Raw genomic sequence first — 21,480 nt, 5'->3', positions numbered from 1 at the left:
TTTCCAAGGCTGGTGTCTGCACAGCAGGACAGGCTCTCTCCCAGCCAGACGCTTATCTCAGGAGCTGAAGGCTTTGCCCTGGGCCAGATGCTCCCTTCCCACAGCCCTAGGAGTGCCTGTGGGCCCACACAGCAGCTGACGTGTTTCTTGCAGAGGAGAGGTCTGGAGCAGGGTGACACAGCAAGGAGAGGGCAAGGTGGCAGCATGGGCACCTCTGTCTTCCTGTGCCTCTTCGTTATCCTGCTCACCAGGGGCTCCCCAGCAGGGTGTGCTGGAGGTGAGGACAGCTCTGCATCTCACAGTAAGTGAACTTTCTTCCTGAGTCTGCCATGGGGAGTCCTCACCACGGGTATGCAGTTGCAAGTGTTGCGTTGAGCTTGCAGGAGAGGTGTGTGGGTAGATTGTAAGGGGTGGGATGCTTGCTTGTGTGTTGGGGGGAGCCTCTTTAAGCTGCTCTTTGTTTACCCTCTTCCAACCCTGACCTCCCCTCTCCAGGCACAGCCAGCACTGCAGAGAAACCTATTCTGTTGAACAACATTGCGGACACTGAAGCCTTCATCAGTGGTGCGGAGGTGGCGGTCATTGGATTCTTCCAGGTGTGTTCATAGCATCTCCCTGCCGCCAACTGTGAGCCCTATCCCATCCTGACAAGAGCTTGGGACTGAATGTGGCATAAACACCTAAAGGCAGCGCCTATCCCAAAAGGTGCTGGGGCTGTGACAGGCATTTGGAGGGATTAGATGACAGGCCACAGAGAGAACGCAGAGAATTCAGTTTGTGTGTGGAAAGGGAGAAGGAGCAAGGGAGGAAGGTGAAGGAGGTCATAGGAGCTCTGGATTTGGTGAAAGGGAAATGCTTCATGGGAAGCAAAACAGGAATGTGGATGGCAGAGAAACAGTGTTGTCAAGGGATGCGTGGGAATGTCAAGTTGTTTGCTTTGGTCAGCAAAGACAGAGCAGGGAACTGCCTGGATGATGGGGCTGAGGCAGCTAGGTCTTGGGGACCAGTGCTGGTGTGGGTCCTCTGAAGTCCAAGAGGGTTTGGGCTCAAGCTGCAGTGAAGGTATAGGCATGGTTTGTCTGTCTCACTGCTTTGCTCCCCAGAGGTGATACCCTTGAGATCTCTGCATCTCTCTAAATCCAATTGAATTCAAAGATGAGTGATAGGTATGTGCCCCTCGCCCTCAAAATGGCAAGAATATTTTTCCTTAGGAAAGAAGACAAAAATATTTATTGAGGTAGATAGAGCACCATCAATCAGAGGCCTCTTTGACAGGATCCTCATTACTTTTAAGGTCCCCAAACTGCGCCTTTTTCCACCTTTTCCTTGAGCTCTGCCCTGGCCTTCTGCTGTCCACACACTGCCTCATGGCTTCTGTCAGAGAAGACTTTAGCCTTTCAAAAATAACTCCTTTCTGCAATCTCCTTCCTCTTTCTGCCCATGCCTGGGGCTGGAGGGCAGCCTAGGGAGAGCATCATGCCCTTGGTATAGGGCAACGGCATCTTACAGCCTACCACAGAGTGAGGACAGATGGTGCTGCCTGTGCAGTGAGAGCAGCAACAAGTGTGTGAGCCCTGGAGGCTTGTGCTGCAGGGGCCTCCCTAAGTGCAGATCACAGAGAACCAGCCACCTCACTTTAAGCACCTGCAGGCATTTGGAGCTCCTCAAGGATTGCTCTTGCAGAGCTACAGTCCTGCAAACCAGTGAGGCAATCTGCACACGCAGAATGAAAGTGCTGAGATGCCTCCATCTCCTTCCCCCCCGGGGTAGCTGGCCAGGCTTGTGGCAGGGCTGTCCCTGGGGCATAGAGCTTCTGCTGAGCTACAGCAGGGCCCGTGGCTTCTTGCTGTGTGAAGCATTGTGGGGGCATAACTGCTGGTGTCTTGTGCCATCACAGCCTCCCACCTGCTGCAGGATTTCTCATTGATCGGAGTCAGACAGGAGGCTACTGCCATGCGGCCCCAGCAACTGCCAGCAATGTGTTGGGTGTTCAAATGCTTGAAGCACGACAAGGCTGCATTTAAACAGTAGATAAAGACATGTGTGCCATGAGTATTTGTCTTGGGCCCTCTGCCTGAGAGTATATTAATCCAAATAATGTCCATGTTCTCTGTTTATCATAAATTATTTTTCTGCTGCAGCCTTTCAATTCACTGCAGTAGGCAGCTCAGCAAGCTCCCTGTATAATGAGAACAGCCTCCCTGGCTGGGAACAGCATGCCATGACGGAAAAACAGCATGCTGCTCCAAAAACCCCACGTGTTTGTGAGAAAGGGCCATGCTTGGCCTGATTAAACACCAGCTTTCCCAGGAATGCTCCAAAATTCATTGAGGTCATTCCTACCTCAGTCTTTCACAGTCCTACCAGAGCCACGTCGATGAGCTGGCATTTCCAAAACAGGTCACGAGAGCTGTTTTTCTTTTGAATGATGGAAGAATTCTGTTTTCCATTCTCTCTGGGCTCACAAACAGCAGAGCTGACGGTTCAAACTAAAAAGAAAACCAAACCAATTTCCAAGCAGAGACCGTGTCTTGAGAATTTAAATCCTGTAAGTACAAGTGTCAAAAATACATCACTCAAAATCTGGAAATGGGAATAGCAAGGGAGGCTTTAATATGGGCTAATGCTGTAGCTAATGTTCTCGCTGCAAGAAAGAATGGACCTCAAATGATTGAGAAATTGCACATTTCTATCCTTCGATGTATCTACATTAGCTACTTTTTAAAGGATATATCTAAGACACCTTTTTAAAAAGGAATCAGGATACTGCTAATGCAAGGTGTTCCAAAATTGTAAACCCCTGACTCTAGAATCAAGGTCATATTGAAAATTGTATTTTTATATATTTGTTACACACACACACATGCATATATGTGTTGTGTGTGTGTATATATTATATATATTTGAGCATGCTACGTCCATATTTTGGGTTTCTCCCCTCCCTTTTGAGAGCTCCAGGGCTTTGCATCATCACGATATTACCTGTGAGCGTGGGGGTAAGCAGGGAGGTTTCAGAGAAATGGAAGGCGAGGTCCCCGCCCTGCCGTAGCCACCTGCTGCTATCTGTGGCGTTGACACCAACCGCCTTCCCGATTTTAGGAGGAGAAGCGGTTGGCGGGACGATGGGGGGGCTCTCTGCAGCAAGGGGACGACGGGAGAGAAAGTCGCTTACCCCGGCCCCCCGCGGCCTCCCCCGGCCCCCCCCCGCCCCTCGGCTGCCCCCCTCACCCCTCGGCTGCCCCCCTCGATCTCTCCCCCCTCCCCCGGCGGGGCCGCGGGGCGGGTGGTTCTGCTGGGCGGCCCCTAGGTGTCGCCCTCGCCCCACGTAGGGGCGCGCGGCGGTGGCGGGAGGGGGTGTCCCTGGGGGAGGCTCCTCTCCTCACACACCCCCCCACCCCCCCACCCCCTTCCTCTCCCTCCGCAGGATCCGGAGAGCTCCGAAGCATCCCAGTTTCGTCTGGCGGCCGGCCGGGTCCCGGAGGTGCCCTTCGGCCTCAGCACCAGCCCCGCGGTCCTGTCCCACTACGGCGTCGCGGCGAACACCGTCACGCTCTTCCGCAGGGTGCGTGGGCCCGCGGCGTGGGGTGGAGGGGGGTGTGAGGGCGGGAACGGGGCCACCGCTGCCCCCGAGCAGCTCGCTCCCCGGGGAAACAGGATGCCGTGCAAAAGGCCGTGTCTACAAAATTAACGCTCTGGTGTAGGAGTTCCCCCGCCCGCTGGCTTTGGTGAGAGGTTCTGCTCGGGCAAGGCCTTAAAAACTGCCCGCAGTCGCGCTCCAAAAGAAGTGAAATCTCCGAGTAGTAGTGATAAAGAAGATTCAAGCTGCTCATGGCTCTTTAGATGTCATTGACGGTCACTCTGCCTGCTCACCTGAAAGCGCATCTGTAGTTTCCTGCCCCAAAGAGGTCTTTTGCTTTTCACTTGCAGAGTGGCTGTAGCTGAGACATGCAACATCTATATTACACCTGATGGGATTCTCTATTTTAAGTGTTTCTTTATGGATCTGTTCCAGCACCCAGTGCTTTTCAAAGAACGATTGTCTGTGTTTCTGAGTGACCTGCCTGGAAATCAGTGTTATTTGGATGGGGTTTCCATGGTTTTGGAAAAGCTCCTGAGACACATACATGAAAAGAATCTAGGCCATGTTATAATGGATTAACACAGCAGGCTTGACATCAAATCTTGCCAAGTGCCACTTGAGGCAGGCAACGCCTTCTTCCTGGGTGCACAACTTTTCCATCGTGACTGAAACCAGATCCAGCCTGGGTCTCTTCAGTTATAGATGCTCTGCCCCCAGAGAAATCCCAAACACTCTTTTCAATCTCCTACACTGTGGTTTGCAGAGTGATTCCATAAATACACTTTGGGCACGGGCCCATTAAAAATGTTACTTTGCAATTTCTTACGGATAGATGCTGTGCAAGATCAAATCTTTGTTGACTCCAGCTGTAAGTGCTGGTGCCTCACTGAATTTGAAGCTATGTTTGCTGAAATTTAAGGAGATTATATTGGGAAGGGGCGTGTACTTGCTTCAAGAGTACCAACAAAAGTTAAGAGCAGGTATTCTACTGGTTATCTCAATTTCCTTATGTTGCCCCTTCTCACACAAGTATGGCACTTAAAACTTGAGAGAGAGGTGTATCTGAGGAGGAGAGGGGCTCTATGTACCACAGCGTGTCCTAAAAGTCCTTGAAGTGTTGTGTCACCAGAGCTCTAAGCACATGGAGTGGGTGGGAACAGGGAAACACTGTGTGTACTAGGAAAACTAAATGTGGCAGCTTGGCCAAATTCTAGATCTAGGTTGTACAAAGGTTGGACAAAGCCAGTTTGTTCCCCTTTCTTTCTCATGATTTCCTGCACCATGTTTACTACTGGTATTATCCAAATAATTCAAAGAGAATTATCTAAGAGTGAGCAATAGGTAGGCAGGTCCTTTAATTTAACCTTTTATTTGCTATATGCACATGTTGCAGTTTGAAGCAACACCCATCTCAGTTTTGGTTCTTGGTCATGGTGGTTTTCTTCCAAAAATTTTGAAAAGATCCTTTGTTTTTGAGCTGTTGCAGATAGTGAGGATGACTGCATTGGGAAGGTGTTTGATAAAAGAAAGTGTCTGGATTGATGGAATTTGGATTATATTGAATATTCTTTGTTCACAGTCCAGTTTTTGCAGCTGAACTCCTGTTTAATAGAAAAAAAACCCATAACCATGTAATTGGTGGACAATTCATTTATCTAATTGTCAGTTTTTCTTAAATTATTCAGACACATTATTTTTGCTTTTATTCTGTACTGAATACTGTGTAGGAATAAGGGGTCAGAGCTAAAAAGGAAGAGAAAAAAGAACTGGGACAGGAACTTGGAATAAAATACTCATTTGAAGAATACAAAGATGCATGACCAGGATAGCAGTGAATCAGATGCATAAACTAATTTTTTCTTTGCTCTTGCAGAGTATGAAACACTTCTTAAACTGCTTAGAATCTTAAACCTTAATTACAGTAGTAGAAGGGGCTGCTGTGAATCGGTGAGACTTCTTTGCATAAAGTGGAGGCTGATGGATTTATTCTAGTGAGGAATCTGGCCTGGTAGACCTAAAAAGAACATAATTAACAGATGCTAACAAGCTAATTATATGGAGTGATAAAGATTTTGACTAGAGCTTCAACTGTTAGATGAAGGCTGTTTTCCAGACATTTTCTTAAAGATCATAAATGTTGAGCACAGATTTGTTATTATCCAAAAATGTAAATCAGGTGTTTCCAGAAGCCCATGAAAGTCAAGAGAAGACTTTCTGTGAAGTATAGGGTGCTTTAGATTGGTTTCCAAGGCCTTTCTGATTTCACCTGCCCAGGTGTTTCACTGGTCTGATCTTATTTACCTGAGTAGAGCTGCCCTTTCATTTTATGCAGAGCAAATGTGTGAGAGGAATCAGGCTGCACAGTGTGAAAAGCACCAGTCTGGGTTGCCAGACAGGGTGCTGTGGCCCCCTAACAGATCAAAGACCTTTCCAATGACCACAGAGAGAAAAAAGAGCTTTAGATGTCTGCACATCACTGGAAAAACTAACATAAGCACTGTCAGAGGTTGTACAGATGCAGAGAATAAAATCTAGTGTGCATGTGGACCTTTCCTCAGCCCAAAGAACCTCATTCAACATGTATATCAAAGGCTTTCAAATCCCAGACTTTGATCCCAATGTGTCAGTCTCCATGGCCCAACTCAATTACATCCTGCAGTGGTACTGCACAGCAACTCTGCCCCTTCAGGTGGTTTAGCTATCATTCAATGGTTACCTGCTTTTCTTCTGTTTACCAGGTCACAAAAACCTCAATAAAATCACATCGTTTGGGTGGGGGTGGTGGGATGTGGGGAGGTGTGTGGTAGGATGGATTTTCCTCTACAGCTAAAATGTACTGGACTTGATTTTTTTTTTTTTTTTCTGCTGTACTGGAAAAAAACCTCTTTTTATTTGAGACATTTTCTTCTTGCATAATGTTTCCAGGAAATCCATAGAGGCCCATGCCAATGTTCATTATTTGTAGAATGAATACAGTAAGGAGATGAAGATTTTAAAACGGAATGTAAAGCCAAAATTGATGGAAGGAGTTAGGCTATGTAATGATCTCTCCCCACAATGCCTATAATAGTTTATCAGCTAATCCTCCCTGTCTCCAGTGCATCGGGAGCTGATGTCTGGAGTCCTCAGTGATTTCTGTTATGCCATGAGTTTGTCTTGTCCTCGGGAGACTGAAGAAGGGTGAAAGATCCTTATCGTCAAGTGTAGGCTGGTCTCTGTAGGTTCTGGACATGCAGAAGTGGGGATTATGCGGTGGTGGGGAGAGGATGGCAGTGTCCCAGGGGGGTGGGTGTCTCCATGAGTGCCTCTGGAGGGGGTGTTGGGAGGAGAGGACAGCTGCTACTGAATGTGTCTTTGAATGTCTTCAGATAGACAATGACCGGAGGGATGTGGATATGAATGGCAACAATGTTGATGCTGAGAAGATGACTCGTTTCATTCGGATGAATGAGCTCCGCCTGGTGACAGAGTACAATCCTGTGGTAATTATCAGCTCCCTGTAGCCCTCTGGCACTAGGCCTCCTCTTCATGGGTGTCCTCTGGCCCAAGAGTTTTCACACCCAGTTGTGTGAGACAGCTGCAGGAACAGTGTAGATGGGGTTGGGGAAGCCATGCAGCTCTTTGCTGCTACTTCATACAGGGACTGGAAACAGATGCTGTGCTGGGATGTGCAAGTGGGGTGGGGAGAGGAAGGGAGGCATGGCGGTTCCTTTAGCTTTCCAGTAAATTTGGGGTGTTGGTGGGCAGAGAGCTCCATTTCTTACCACTGCTGACAGCAGTGCTGCTTCCTCCCATGGGCATTTGCCATATTGTGCCATCCCAGCAGACCCTGCTCAGCTAGGATCCTCTCTCTTTGGCTGAAAAGCCTTGAGGAATATGGAAACTCGACTGACCCACTCCCAGAAGGCAGGCTTTTCTTCATCACCCAGCTCACAGGGTTTGACATAAGACCAGCTATTTGAAGCCATATTTAAGAGCTGGCTGGAAACTTCCCAAGCAAAATTTTTCCCATCCCCTCTATCCCTTATTCCAGAATTCATCAGTTCAACAAAAAAAAATTATCAGACATAGTATGCTTCCATGTTGACCATCTTCATTAGCTCACCAAGCGGACAGGTAGTGGCAGAGTCGCAGTGGTTCTTCCTGCTATAGGGCATGACCAACAAATAGACTCCTCTGAAATCTCGCCAGTTTACTGGGCTCATTGCTGTGAAGTTAATAGGTCTTAGAAACCCTGATGGATGCAAAGCTGAGATTTTTTATTGCTTATGGGGCCTTTTGTGGACTTCTGAATAGCTACAACAGTGCTGACTAAGCTCAATTTAATCAAAGGAGAATGGCCCAACCTGTTTCAAAGCTATACCTTTTCAAGCTGATGCCAAGGATCAGCTAAGAGGACTGACCGTTCAGGTGCAGCCCCCCAGTAGAGAAAACATTTTCTTTTGGAAATACAACATTTTGTTTCCAGAATGAAATACTGTAGAAATTGTGGTTTTTTCTTTAAAAAAAAAAAAATAATTGTTTTTTCATTTTGATAAGGGATATGAAAAATGAATTTCAAATCACATAATATTTCTGGAGGCAGAAAAGCTATATCCTGCCCCACTGTCCTCACAGCCCTTTGAGAACACCCAAGTCCTGTTAGCAGGGATGTTCTTGTTATCTTTATAATTGCCCAGGCCTTCTGAACCTCCGCTGCATCTTTTGGCAATTCATTAGATCATGGGTCTTTCTTCATGCATTTCTGCTGATGCTTTGGGCTCTTGCTCCAGGGTGTCCTGTTTGGCACCCAGGCTGTCTCCCTGACCGAGAAGTTCTGAGCTGTTGAGCTGGTCCCCTCTACCCTAACTGGCAGTACACATGTTCCAATATTTTTCCCAGATACTCTGGAGTCCTATCAAGGTGCTGCAATCAACAGTGCCTCCTTCAGTCTCCATCCCAAAGCTGTCCCAGACCCTCTAACGTAGCTTGTTCTTTTGTAAATATTTATTCCCAGTGCATATGTTGTTTACATCTAAGAATGCTGCCGGTTAGCGGAGGCTGGGGTCATACAGATCACACTGAGTGCTGCCAAGAATTTCTCTCCCCATCTTGGGGCCCTTACTGTTTCTCCCACATACTTTAGAGGCATTTTTTAGGCAATGCTTACCCTGTGGGCTTTCCAGGAGAGCCAAATGTGACCTGGCCATGTTGATGAGCTCTGCTGATCGCTTTTGCACAGGGTTGCGTGGACAAACATACCGTTGTGTGGAGCTGCCTGAGGAATTGCTGCTGCAGCTCCGCCTGCTCACAGCCCAGCCTTGTCATGGCCCTTAGTACTGGCTGGCTTCACCCTCACCTTCAGACCCATCCCCTCCTATGAGGTCTTCTCTACTCTACTCTCCCTGCTTCATCTGCACACCACTGGAGAAGTGGAGGAATACAAAATGTCTGATAAACATGAAGCTAATGGCAGAGTCCTGGCTGCCAAAACCTAGATGCCTTGTGGTGCATGGCCCTTGCTGGTATGCACTTCCTGACCCTTTCCTTATTACTTGTCATGGTTTAAACCTGGCTGGCAGCCAACCACCATGCAGCTGCTTGCTCACCCCTTTCCCCTTCAGGAATGGAAAGGAGAAAATAAAGCAAAAGGCTTGGGAATAGAGATAAGGGCAGGGAGAGGTTAGTCACCCATTATGGTCATGGACAAAAGACAGACTCGTTAGGAGAAGAAAAAGAACATCACTTTAATTTAAACACTAACAACAACAATTAACAAACAGAGTAGGACAGTCAGAAGTATAATCACATCTTAAAAACTCCTTCCCCTCATCCCTCACATCTTCCCAGGCTCAGTCTTCCTCCCAATTTCTCTACCTCCTCCCCATGAGCAGTGCAGGGGGCAAGGGATGGGGGTTGAGGTTGGTCCCACTGCTCCTTCCTCCTCAGAGGAGGACTCCTCGCACACTTCCTCTGCTCCAGTGTGGGGTCCCTCTCATGGGCAACAGTCCTCTGAACTTTCTTTGACATGAGTCCTTCCCATGGGCTCTTCCCGAGCTGCTCCAGCGTGGGTCCCTCCCACATGTTGCTGTCCTCCCAGTGCCAAACTACAACAGTCAGGGCTTCTTCTGACAGAGCCCCAGCCACCTTCTGGCACAGCCACCTGCTCTGGTGTGGGGTCCTCCACGGGCTGCAAGTGGGTATCTGCTTCACTGGTGATCTCTGTGGGCTGCAGGGGCACACCCTGCCCTCTCACCATGAGCTGCAGGGGAGTCTCTGCTCCGGTGCACCTTCCCCCCTGCCTCCTCCTTTCTTCTGCTGACCTTGGTGTTTTCATAGGTGTCTCCTTCACAGCTCCTCCTCACAACTCCCACTCCTCCTCCCAGGTTTCCCTTCTTAAATATGTTATCACAGAAATGTGGCCACCATCACTAATTGGCTCGGCCTTGGTGCAGAGGTGAGTCCAACTTGGAGTCGGGGGAGCTTCTAGAAGCTACTCACTGGGGCCACCCCTGTAGCCCCCTCCCTGCTATCAAACACCAACCCCCCTCCCGAAACCCAACACAGTACTTCTGGAGTGTCTGGAAACTTTCTTCTTCCGCTGGTGGAAAGCTGCACAGTCTGCACCTCTGTGGTTTTGGTGGCATCAGGGAGGCAGCAGGTCTGCCCCAGCTGCTGTTTAGTTTGAGGGAGAGGCTGCAGAGCTGCAGAAAGCAGGCAGAAGGAGAAGGGAGATGAGTGAGTGAGTGAGTGAGTGAGTGCTTGAAGATGATGCAGTGGCTTCTTGGGCAGTGTTAGCCCTGTCTACTCACAGAGGGCCAGTGTGTGCTGCCTACTTGGCCCTTGCCCAGGGGATGAGGGGCAGCCAGCTCCAGGTCTCTCACTGTGGGACTGCAGAAGCAATTTCAACCCTCAGCACTCTGGAATGTCCAGGCCCTGGGGTTGCTGAAACTTTGGACTCATCTCCATCCTACTCAGCTTAATGCTAAAGCAAGGAAATAAAGGCAGACACCAATCCTGACACCACAAATCCTTCCCATACTTTTGCTCCCATTTCAGCTGGGTGCTGGACCTCAGTCATTCCATGCACCCTTATGTTCAGTGTTTGCTCATCTTCCCTCTCCACTTCCTTGCTTCTCTAGGCTTCAGCTTGCTGTATCAAGGCAGCCCCCTTGCCTAGTCACTGACTATCCTGAGGCCAGTGATGAACCCTAATGGTCTTCAGACTCTTGTCTTGGGAATAACCAAAACCAGGAGGTTAAGTGCTTCTACAGAGAACCCAGACTGGATCCCTCCTGATTTAAAGAAAGCTGTTCTGCTTGTGGGGCTGATTTGCAAAGAAATCTCAGCTGGATCATGAGGATTGCTGTCCCTCTGGCAGTGCATCTGATACAGACTGAATGTTCTCAATTTTCTTGTCTGTGCCTTTTTCTCTCTGTGTCTGTGGGGGCTGTTTTTTCGGCAGACAGCAATAGGTGTGATGCAGAGTTCACTCCAGCTTCACCTCCTCCTGATCACAGACAAGATGTCCCCAAAGCACCCTGAGCACATGCGCAGATATCGGGCGGCAGCAGAGCTCTTCAGGGGGAAGGTAAGTCCAAACATAGAGGAAAGGGCCATTAGGGATTAAAAAAGAGAACAGTGATTTTCTTAGTGGATGTGGAGGGCATAATCTCCTTCTCTGTGCATTAGGAGATCAAAGGTCAAGTGGCAGGAAAAGAGGATTAGCTAGATAATTAAGTGGAGGGGTTGGATCTGTTCACCTTCTGCCAGTTTGCCTCCTTGGGAAAATATCCTCTGTATTCTGCTCCTCTGCTCCCTCAGTGGGACATTATGTACTTCCTTGACTATGGTCCAGTTTTGTTCCCTTGTACTGGGAAATGACAAACAGCTGCTGCGCATCAGTCTGGTGACTTGCATTCCACTGGTGTGAGAGGTGATTTTGTATATACAGCCTGCAAGATGCCAAGGAGCATTATATAAGTGACCAGATAGCAATTAGTGTCATGGAGCTTCTTAACCTTTTCCCTTCTGGTTGAATCCAGGGATAAATGGCTTTTTAAAAGGAGTTGCAAATGGGTTTGTTGGGTTTCCCACACTAAGATGATGGGATAGATGGGATCTTTCAGAGAAATTTTGCCTGATTCCCACCCCTCTGTGAACAGAGCTCCCCAAATAGTAAATCATCCCATGGCTGATTCTCTGCCAGCAGCTGGATTATAGGGGAATTTATGTCCAGAGAACAGAGAAAGGAACTGGCAAGCAAAGGAGGACTGGGACCAACAGGAAGCCATTTGGGGCAAGGGAGAACAGCAGATGGGAGAGGGCAGAAGATCACAGCAGTGGGGAAGGTTGAGCTGAGAGGCAGTGGAAGAGACCTTCCTGGGAGAAGTGTAGAGCTGGAAAGAATTGAGATTTGCAAGCAAGAACATCTGCATTTGTCTGTTTTTGGTACTGAAGGGGAAGATTAAAAGTCAAGTATATCCTCATCTTCAAATGGAGGGGCACCCTCAAAAGGCCTTGAGAGTTGTTTATGACAGGACTACTTTGGACCTTGCCATCTGTCCCACCCATTGGCAAGAGATCAAGCAGAAACCATGCATCGAAGTCAAAAGATCACTTTGAATGTGTTTTGCTCTGATGAATACATAGTGATAAAACCCCCCTCATTTATCTGAAAAATTCGAGATATCTCATCTGAGTTGTGTGTTACAGTGACACCATTATCACTGTCCTCCATGAGCAGCCGAGTCTGATACAGGTGTCCCCCAAGCAGCCTACTCTTCTAACACAGCACATTACAGTTTACCATCACTATCCTTTGCTGATGCAGCTGCAGCTAGTTTTCACTTCACGTGACATGCCTACATCTGAGAAAATGTGAATAATTTTCCTAGAGATACTTGACAAAACATTGGATAAAATATTGTACTGAAGTCCAGATAGTTTATGAATTGCCAGCAAATCAAAATCTAACTTTTTGAAAGTCATGCAGGCAAGTTTCCCACTAAATCAGTGTAGAATTTGGCCAGAGTAAATTATAGAGATGTGGGGATTTGACTGATTATTTCCACTTTGCTGCAGTGGTACTGCAGGACACATAGATGAGTGTCTTAGATGGGAGACTTATTGTCTAATAAGTTGTTTTTCCTAAAGGAGTGGCACTCAGTAAAAGTAAATTGTGATTTGAACTGCTCTCTTACAAAGCAGTAAGAGAGGGCTAGGATCCCTCTATTTGGGTCTTAGATCTGGATAGTAAGGAGTAAGCAGAGTAATGTGCCCTCTTAGGTTTGTCTCCGTTGCTCTGTCATGTAGAAAGACATGAATTAATTTGGGTATCAGGAGCAGCCACTGCACAATGCCATGGAAATCTCTGCTGGCTGATTTTTCTAAATGGAGTTATCTGTTGTCAGGACTACCAAGTTAACTCAGGTTTACTTTGAAACAAGTGAAGTATTGAGTAGATTTTGCCTTTCTGTGGCTTGAAGGTTGTCCGTGAATAAATACAAGATTCGTGACTTGAATTTTTTTCAGGATTACCAGTGAATAATTCATAGCCTGTGGTGAAAGGCTTGTTTGTGCTGTGGGGTTAGTGCTGTCAGCGGTTTGAGCAAGGAATCATTGCTGTGCCGTGGAGAGGTATTCAGGTTCCCTATGAGCATGTACCACTGCATCCAGCAGCATTTTACAGTGACTGCAGAGTGCCAGAGCAGACTGGGGAGACTGGGTGTGTGTTGCAACTTCTCTATAAACCAGCACAGAATACAGAACCTTGAGAGGGTTCTCAAGCAGGAGAAGGGATACTGATCCATTCACACATTTCTGCTGTACTCTGAGGGAAGAGGAGTCCTTCTCATTGTTGTCACCAGCTGGAGGGAGAAGAGAAACTTGTTGCTTGAATTTGTGGAGAGTTGAGGAGGAATTGTTGCTGCTTAGTGGTTGACCCCAAAGAGTGAAGAAAATAATGGAATCATAGAGTCATTTAGGTTGGAAAAGACCCTTAAGATCATTGAGTCCAACTGTTAATGGATCATGAGGAGGTGATTCACCTGCCAATTTCTGGATTATGGTCCCTTCATCTCTGGTTTATGATCATTTCATTTTTGCCTGTGAGGAAGCTGAGTTTTTTAGCTGGAGGATCCATGAGGCTGTATAGTGAGGACTGTTATTTGAAAACAGCCTGAACTGCACCCTGAGCAGCAGTGAGTTCTGAAAGCAGTCTAGATTCCTCTAGATTTTATTGTGGAACCTGGGGGCTATAACATGCTGGAGAGGAAAGTGCAAATGTTAGACAATGATAAGATAATGCTAACGGCAAGAGCTGACAAGAATAAGAAGAAATATGGTACGTTTCTAGCAGACTTTGAGAAACAATTGTGGGTGAGTAACAGTGAACAGATATCGCACAGAGCGCTGCAGCTGCAGGAGTGAATCCACCAGCCTTCTTGGAAGGATCCTACTGCAATCAAATATGTGCTTATTTGAGAAAGTACTGCCAAGAGTCCAGGCTTTCTTCTGGAAAAGAAATGTCAGGGTTTGCAGTGCTGAGCCAAACTAGCATGAGCATCTTGAGTTTTCTTTCCACAGTATCAGAGTATAACATGACAGCTACAGCTGGTGTACCTCATGGGTGTCTGCAGAAGTTTCAATAAGGTGATGCTGGAAATAACAAAAAAGCTTTTGCTGTAACTGATACAACTGCTTTACAGTGTCAAAATGATTTGGGTAGAGATGTTTGCAAAGTCCCTTTTAATTTATATGTAAGCCTCTTTAGAAATGGGTTCTGAGAAATTCCTGAGAGTCCTTAAAGAGTTCTTCCATGGAAATGGAAGGACAGTGCCCTTTCTTTTGCAGACAGACATTCATACACTTTATTTTTCTTGTCAGACATTGATGGCTCCAGAACCAATAGAGATAACACTTAGAGATGCCTCTTCTAGCCATAAACAGGGGAACCTGTAAATATGATTTGTCTGTGTCACTTAACAGATATCTGCAGTAAAGTTGTTTTTATAGCTTGCTTTTTTAAATTCATGAATGATGTTTTAATTTTGCTTTGATGTACTATGTAAGCTATGTATGAAATTACTCAAACTTCAGAATTTGATCCTTTTGCTTATACAGTCTCCTCAAAGAATGAAGGTTGCAGCTCCATGAAGTTCAAAGTCAAACACTGGATATGAGGCTTGATCATCCTTCCTGTTTGTCTTCATTAGAAGAAAAACTAAGCAACATCAAATTGGTTTCTAACATTGTGGTACTATTTTCGATTAACTTGGGCAATTTTCATTTGCCAATTTTGCAGTACTATTTTCAATTCCTTGGGCAATAACATCATTCCCTATCTTAGTATTTACCAGGAACTTGATGTTCTAAAAACACTGGGCTAGGAATCAAGTTGGTGAGACACCAAGACAACACCAGTGTACAAAATTTTCTAATAGAGAGCTTTTTGCAGGTGACAGTACACAGATAATATCATGTGTGGCGGGGAGAATTTGTGTCAGGAGTTCCTCATCCATGCAGGATATCCTTCACTGCCTGTAGCAGCAGACCTCTGAACACAGGCCAGAAGATTGCTACAAAATGAAACAATGTAATGGAAATCATTTCAGAATTTAAAAACCAGCCATTGTACAGGACAGTATGAAACAGAAAATGAACTTCCTGTTTGGGATGGAACTACCTGGTTTCTAGCAGTACTGTGAGAGCTGCCATTATAAGTGGGATTTGTTTTGGTGGATTATAGCTTTGGTAAGTTGTTTGAGCCAAGGCTTTAGGCTGTTCTTGTCACTAGCATGTCCTTCCTTTCCTTCTAAAATAGGTGAAATAAAGTACCTGTCACCATTTATTATAGAGGTTGCCTAGATGACTGTCCAAGACAAGACTAAAGTCTAGATGGCAGAAGTTAGGTAAGGTGAATCTTGTCTCATGGTCAGTATAATTTTCCATGGCCACCACATTCATTTTTTATGATTAGAGCTGGCTGGGAATCTCTGAACAAAATAAATACCTCATGAGAAAATGCCATTTCTACCAGGTGGCATCTACTGTGGAAGTGTCCCCATTGAGAAACCTGCTTGGTTTCCAGCTGCTGAGGAGACTAGGCTTCCAGTGCTTGTGGCCTCAGTACCATCACCTTACAAACTGCCTCACAGGTGTGACTTTGAGGCCACGTAGGCCTTGGCGGGATCCCTGGAACACAACCAGCATGGGATGTGTGGCCTGTCCTTTTGCTGAAGAAGGATTCATCTCACCTCAGTACCTACCGGGAATGTGTCATTCTAAAGCACACTCTTTTGAGCAACAGTGGACAAATGCAATTGTGTTTTTGGAATATAAGAGGGGAAGGAAACTTTTGCTATACTTTGGCACTCTGTAAATCCGTGAGCCGAATGTGAGTCATTAGAGAGATCCAAGTCAGGAACTGTGAATGATGATACTTCAGACCTCTTGACTGAGGGGACAGTTGTTTGTGTGTTTTCATTTTCTTTTGCAAGGAAGAAGGTGTTTGGAGTTCTAAACACCTACTTTTTAATTCTTTTATTCTTACTCTATTCTTTGTATTCATGGATAAAAAGCTACAGCTTTTTAGTTTTTGGGATTTTTAACAAAGGCTGGAAAGCTTGGTAAAGTGAAGAATGTTGACTAACGTTTATTTAGATTACCATTTTAAAATGCTATTAATCTGTTTTAAAGGTGGGGGAGATTTTGTATAGAAAGTGACAACATTTAATAACCTAGGTATGCTAAATGTTTTTCTGGATTAACTTCTTGTATAACATTTGATTAAAAAAAGTTGTCTAGTGAAACTTTCATAAAGAAACCCAAAAGCTGGTGAATGAAATGGTGAAAATGTGATACCATTTCCTGTATCAACCCTCTGAAAGTGCTTCCCTCCAACACTGGCCTATGTTTCCAGCTTGGTAGTTGGAAGGAGATGCCTAAAACTTAAGTATTGCTGCTCCAGCTGAAAGCCTCTTAGATAAGATCCTTAGGCCTCTGATCCTTCTATAGCCTGGTGTTTTATCCTGCAAAAGGATGAATTTAACACTGTGGGAGAAGTTCCTCACAACCAGTCTGCTCACTAGCTTGGGGCACAGCTGACTTTTGAAAGAGAAACTTCAAGTGGTAAATATCACATATCCAGTGAAAGCACTGTTCCTGTTTCTGTATCACAGTGATTAGCTGCAGTTAAACCTTACACCAGACTAACTATCCCTCCTTCGCATAGGCTGTTGCCTAGGAAAGTATCCAGATATATGTATTTTTTTTTTTATAGAATATAAATTTAATAAAGTAAAGATTTTGAGATTTACCAAGTTTATTTTCAGAGAAGAAAAAAGTTTTTGAACTAACTTGAGTGTTCTTGTTTGAAAAGAAAGGAAAACATGAATCACAGTATGGGAACTGGGCACATCATAACATTGCATTACATTTCTTTTTTTCAGTTCTTCTTTTTCTTGTGTAAGGTAAGTCTTATCCATGACCATACGTACATTGAATATGCTAGGCCCAGTAGACTGCACAGGATAAAGAGAAGATAAAATGATGCATGTTAGCTGGATGTTTGTTTCATTGACTTGGATGTCACCTGCCAAGGGGTTCTGTTTAATCAGGTCACTGATTACATTGCTCAATTGCTGTATTTGTTTTCTTTTTTACAATTTATACATAATGTTTGTGTTTAGTATTAACAGATAATTTAGGAAAGATTTTTGAGATAGCCATGTATTTTACTGATAATCTTTAAGATTCCAAAATTTTAAATTTGTACTAATTCTTACTGCACCTGTAAGGTCTCAGTTGAAATTTACGCTTAAAATAAAATCATGGAATTGGTCACCAATTCTGATAAATCTGTTCTATTGAATCCTAATCCTTGGTTTGATCTTACTCTCCAAGGATATTCAGGATCTCAGAAAACTGTAGGTCATTATCATCCCAGCTTATTCATTGTTGGGCTTTTCTCCCCAGGTCTGAACAACCTTCCACTGAGCTGGGCTGTATGGACATTGGCGTCTTGCCAACACCTCCTGTTTCCCGAATGATTGCATCTTCATTTCTATTCACTGCAGCTCACTTATATATGTCATTTGTGTTTGGTACTCTCATGTTCTTATGCTTGCAGGTTCCCACTACCCTGTGCTTCACTTCCACATTCTTGCAAATTGAGTTTGATTCTCCACACACCAAAACACCTTTTTACTATGCCACTCTGGGTCTTGCATGGATGTGAGCATCTTATCCCAATAACATGCAAGTGGAGGAGTCAGTTTCTTTTACATGTACCACTAAGATAAAAGACATCTTGTTTCCTCATCTATTAAGAGAATATAAGTGGAGACTGCCTTCCTGACATACTGTAGATATATTTTTAAAGGTGAAAGAAGATATTTTGTCTGGTAATGTAAGTCTGGACTTGATAAAATACAGAAAAATGCACTGCATGGAGCAGTTAGATAGTGGCAGAGGGAAGTGTTGTCCTAACAGGGTATGGTAGGTGTTCTCTAACCCTTTATAAAAATATCACTGTTAATCTTAACATGATCACCATGTGGGGATCTGTTTTCTCTCTCAAGTCTCTGTTTTGCTCATGTTTCCGTCACAGATTCTCTTTATCCTGATAGACAGCAATCTGAAAAGCAATGAACGAATAGTGTCATTCTTCAAACTGAAGAAGTCCCAGCTGCCAGCTCTGGCTATGTTCCATGCACCAGATGAGGAGCAGGATGTGTTGACTCTGGATGAAGTCTCTGTTGAGCATATACAGGACTTCTGTAATCGTTTCTTACAAAGAATGCAAAAGGTAAAGGGGGATTCCTCTACAGTCTACAGGAAGCTGCGATCTTGTAGGATGATGCCGTTGCTCACAACGCTCTTGAAGAAGATGACTTCAGTTCCTCGAATTCCTCCCCAGTCCTGTCACCTTCTCCTTCCTTTTCATTTGCACCTGAATATCAGAAAAGCATTAGATCTAGAGCAGAGGTGGATGTCTTTGCAGAGCCTCTTTCTTCATTAACCTCTACCTTCTAGTGTGCATCAAGAAGACTTCACTGACCCCTGCAACTGTATGAAGGTCTCAGTGAAGCATCTATTCTCTGGGAAGAGCAGCTGGGGAGACAGAGTGAAGGGTGCTTTTGGACACTGAGAATGGGGGTGGTGTCTGGCAGCCCACAGGAGAAGGCCAGAGAGACAGTAGCATGGATAGGATGGAAATCTATCAACAAGACTACAGAACAGAGTCTACAGACAGAAACTTAGGACTCTACCAGGGGTCTCTGATGGGAGAGGGACAATTAAACTTCCATGTTCGTTCAGTGTTAAGAGTTATCTCTTTGTCAAACCTCATCTTCCTGTAGCACAGAGGCTTTTTGTGTCAGAACCCTGTGTTGTGCAGTTGGAATGGGATAGGCAGGGCAGTGGCATAGACATCAGAGGGAGGCATTTAAGTTGGTTTGTTTTCTTTTATCACTATGTTGAGAAATGAAGCAACGTCAAAATTGATTTCATGCCTCTAATGTGTTTTAGAAAGAAGATGAACCTGAAGAGAAGGCCCTCAGTGAGGAACTCTGATGATTTCTCAGTCAGCAGAATGACTGTGCCCAGAGTCATCTGTTTCTGGTGTATGAAGAGTTCACTGAGCCCTGCAGCTCATGGATTTCTGGAGTAGTAGGATTAAGGGGCCAAGTCAGCCATCTCCATCTCCATGTCATCTACATATATGCTCTCTGTCCTCTAGGAATCTCTTCTCCCTTCTCATTTTTTGGCTTCAGCTCTCTTTTCTTAGTACTCAAGGAGCTCTGGTATTGCCTTACTCTGTGTCCTTCCGTGCTACCTCTGTTGGAGCAAAGGGTGATATAGCAAAATGGCACTGTGGGAGATAAAGCTTGTAATTCCCAGAGAGATCTGTTTCCCTCATTCTCTTTGCTTTTGGTGCCATGCTGGGATCCACTGTCAGCTTCTTCTGACACTAGGAATAGATTGGTTGCTTGATGTCACATGAACTTTTCCATTCATTTTACTAAATAAAGCAGAAAGTGAATAGCTTGATTTTTTATGCAAATATGTGATTTCCCACTCCCCATGTCTTTCACTTAAGGACAAAGCCTGTTTATTTCTGAGTAGGTTAAAAAATCTAATTTATCTGAATTTAACCAGGCTTGCAATGCCTAACAGTCAGTTTGGCTGCTAAAAATCACTCCCCATGGAATATGCTTCCACAAGGATGAGAGATTTCTGTGAAGGTTTGGGGTCAGAACAGCACTGGGTACAGCAGGTCTGAGCTGGTGCAGCATAAATGAATGATCCCAAGATGCAGATTGAGGCTAAGAGGAATGAGAGCTGTTTCAAAAGGGTGGTAGAAAGTTGCATTGCAAGATGGGACATCTACACTGCATTAGAGGGAAAGGCTAATGTCTGTGTATTGACCTCAGACATCCCTTAGAGGTCCCCCAGTGGTGGTGTACAGGGGATGGGGACTTCACAGGCGAGGCATTTGAGCCATCTGTGGTCTGCTGTACTAAATCCATGGAGTAGGTTTGCCTCATACTTGGCTCACCATCCTTTGGCATGGAGTATGGATGCTCTGGTCAAACAGTGATTGCATTGTCTCTCAGGGCTTGAGAAACTTGGCTTTGGACGTGGAGCCTAAGAGTTGTAGAGCTGAGAAACCTCAGGCCTTTCTCAGAGACTAGCACAAGGCAAAGATCTGGGAATAGAAAGTTGTTCTTGTGGGTGAAGCAAACACAGCTCCCCACCACAGAGGGAGAGAGAAGTCATGAGCTGGAAAGGATGCAAAGTAACTGCTAGCCACCATGATGAAGGCCACAGCATGGAGGGTCTCAGTACAATAGAGAGGCAGGTGCCAGGTCTTCGCTAGCTCTTGCTTCTTACATGTGAGTCAAGCTGATGTCTTTCATCTCCCTAAGGTTCTGTCTCCCATGCAGCTGAACTTACCTCCTTTAGTGCTCTACTCTTCCTTCTCCTCTGCTTACCTAAAGCAAACCCCATACAGTAATAGTTAGTATGGGGAATCAAAATTACAGCACATTTCCAAAGAAGAGTGATATGACCAAAAAAGCATTCAGGATTGTGCCTTGTGTTGGCAAGGCCAGGAACCTGTCTCCCTGCACAGGGAGCTCTCCCCTAAGAGGCAGGGCAGTGGGAAATATGGGGTATGAGAAGCTCCATAGCTAATGCAATAGCCAAGAATTGTTTTCTAAATGAGGCAGTTCAGAAAAGAGCAGGAAAAAAGGAAAGAGAGGAGAGGAGAGAGAGGCAAACCACCTCTGTCTGTTCAGTTCTCCCCTTGTCACAGCTGAGTGCTCCCTAACCTCTGATTTACATGTGGCGTGTGAGAACCTGTGGTATTGCTTCTGGACACAGCTAGATAGTAACACCGAAGATGTCAAGGGAGAGGCAAGTTTGGGGCATTGCATGCTGCATATTTCTTTCTTTAGGCTGATAAAAGTGAAGACATCTGCCCTCAGCCCATAAAACTGTTTTACTCGGGTGTACTCTATTCTGAACCATTTTGCAGTGACTTTCTGCTACTAGCATGTGGTCCCAGAAGTGGGGATGTCACAGCTGGAGCCTACAAGGCCATAAGGTTTAACTCATGGGTGTAGTGTTCATAAAACAGCTGGAGTAAGCTACCTCTGCAGACCTCTTAAGTGACCTTTTCTCTGAAGCATGAGACTGTTCAGGGTAGTTCAAATACCTGCCACTGTGGTGCATTGGATTTACATGCTAGTCCTGGAACTGCAAGTGAAGACTGTGCTTGGCGGCACTCCTTGTCATGGGGAGCCTTGCCTGGTAGCATCACGTGGCTGTGATGCAGCCTCTGTCCTCGGTGAGCTTACTCAGGAGATGCTGTTGGTGAGCAGAGCAAAGCATGCCCTTACCATCGGTAGGGCCAA

At 45.5% G+C, this 21,480-nt stretch overlaps 1 protein-coding gene across 1 annotated transcript; it reads left to right on the top strand.

The window, feature by feature from the left end:
* The first annotated feature begins 204 nt into the window (after nt 1-204).
* Nucleotides 205-20,512, top strand: ERP27 (endoplasmic reticulum protein 27). Its single transcript, XM_074902635.1, has 7 exons — nt 205-301; nt 496-596; nt 3,425-3,562; nt 6,949-7,062; nt 11,025-11,150; nt 18,171-18,368; nt 19,091-20,512. The coding sequence occupies exons 1-7, from the start codon at nt 205-207 to the stop codon at nt 19,133-19,135; spliced, it is 819 nt and encodes a 272-aa protein (XP_074758736.1). The 3' UTR covers nt 19,136-20,512.
* Nucleotides 20,513-21,480: the final 968 nt, after the last annotated feature.

This window comes from Athene noctua, chromosome 3, assembly GCF_965140245.1.
Source record: "Athene noctua chromosome 3, bAthNoc1.hap1.1, whole genome shotgun sequence".
Taxonomy (NCBI): Eukaryota; Metazoa; Chordata; class Aves; order Strigiformes; family Strigidae; genus Athene; species Athene noctua.
This window is presented reverse-complemented; position numbering and strand designations above follow the sequence as displayed.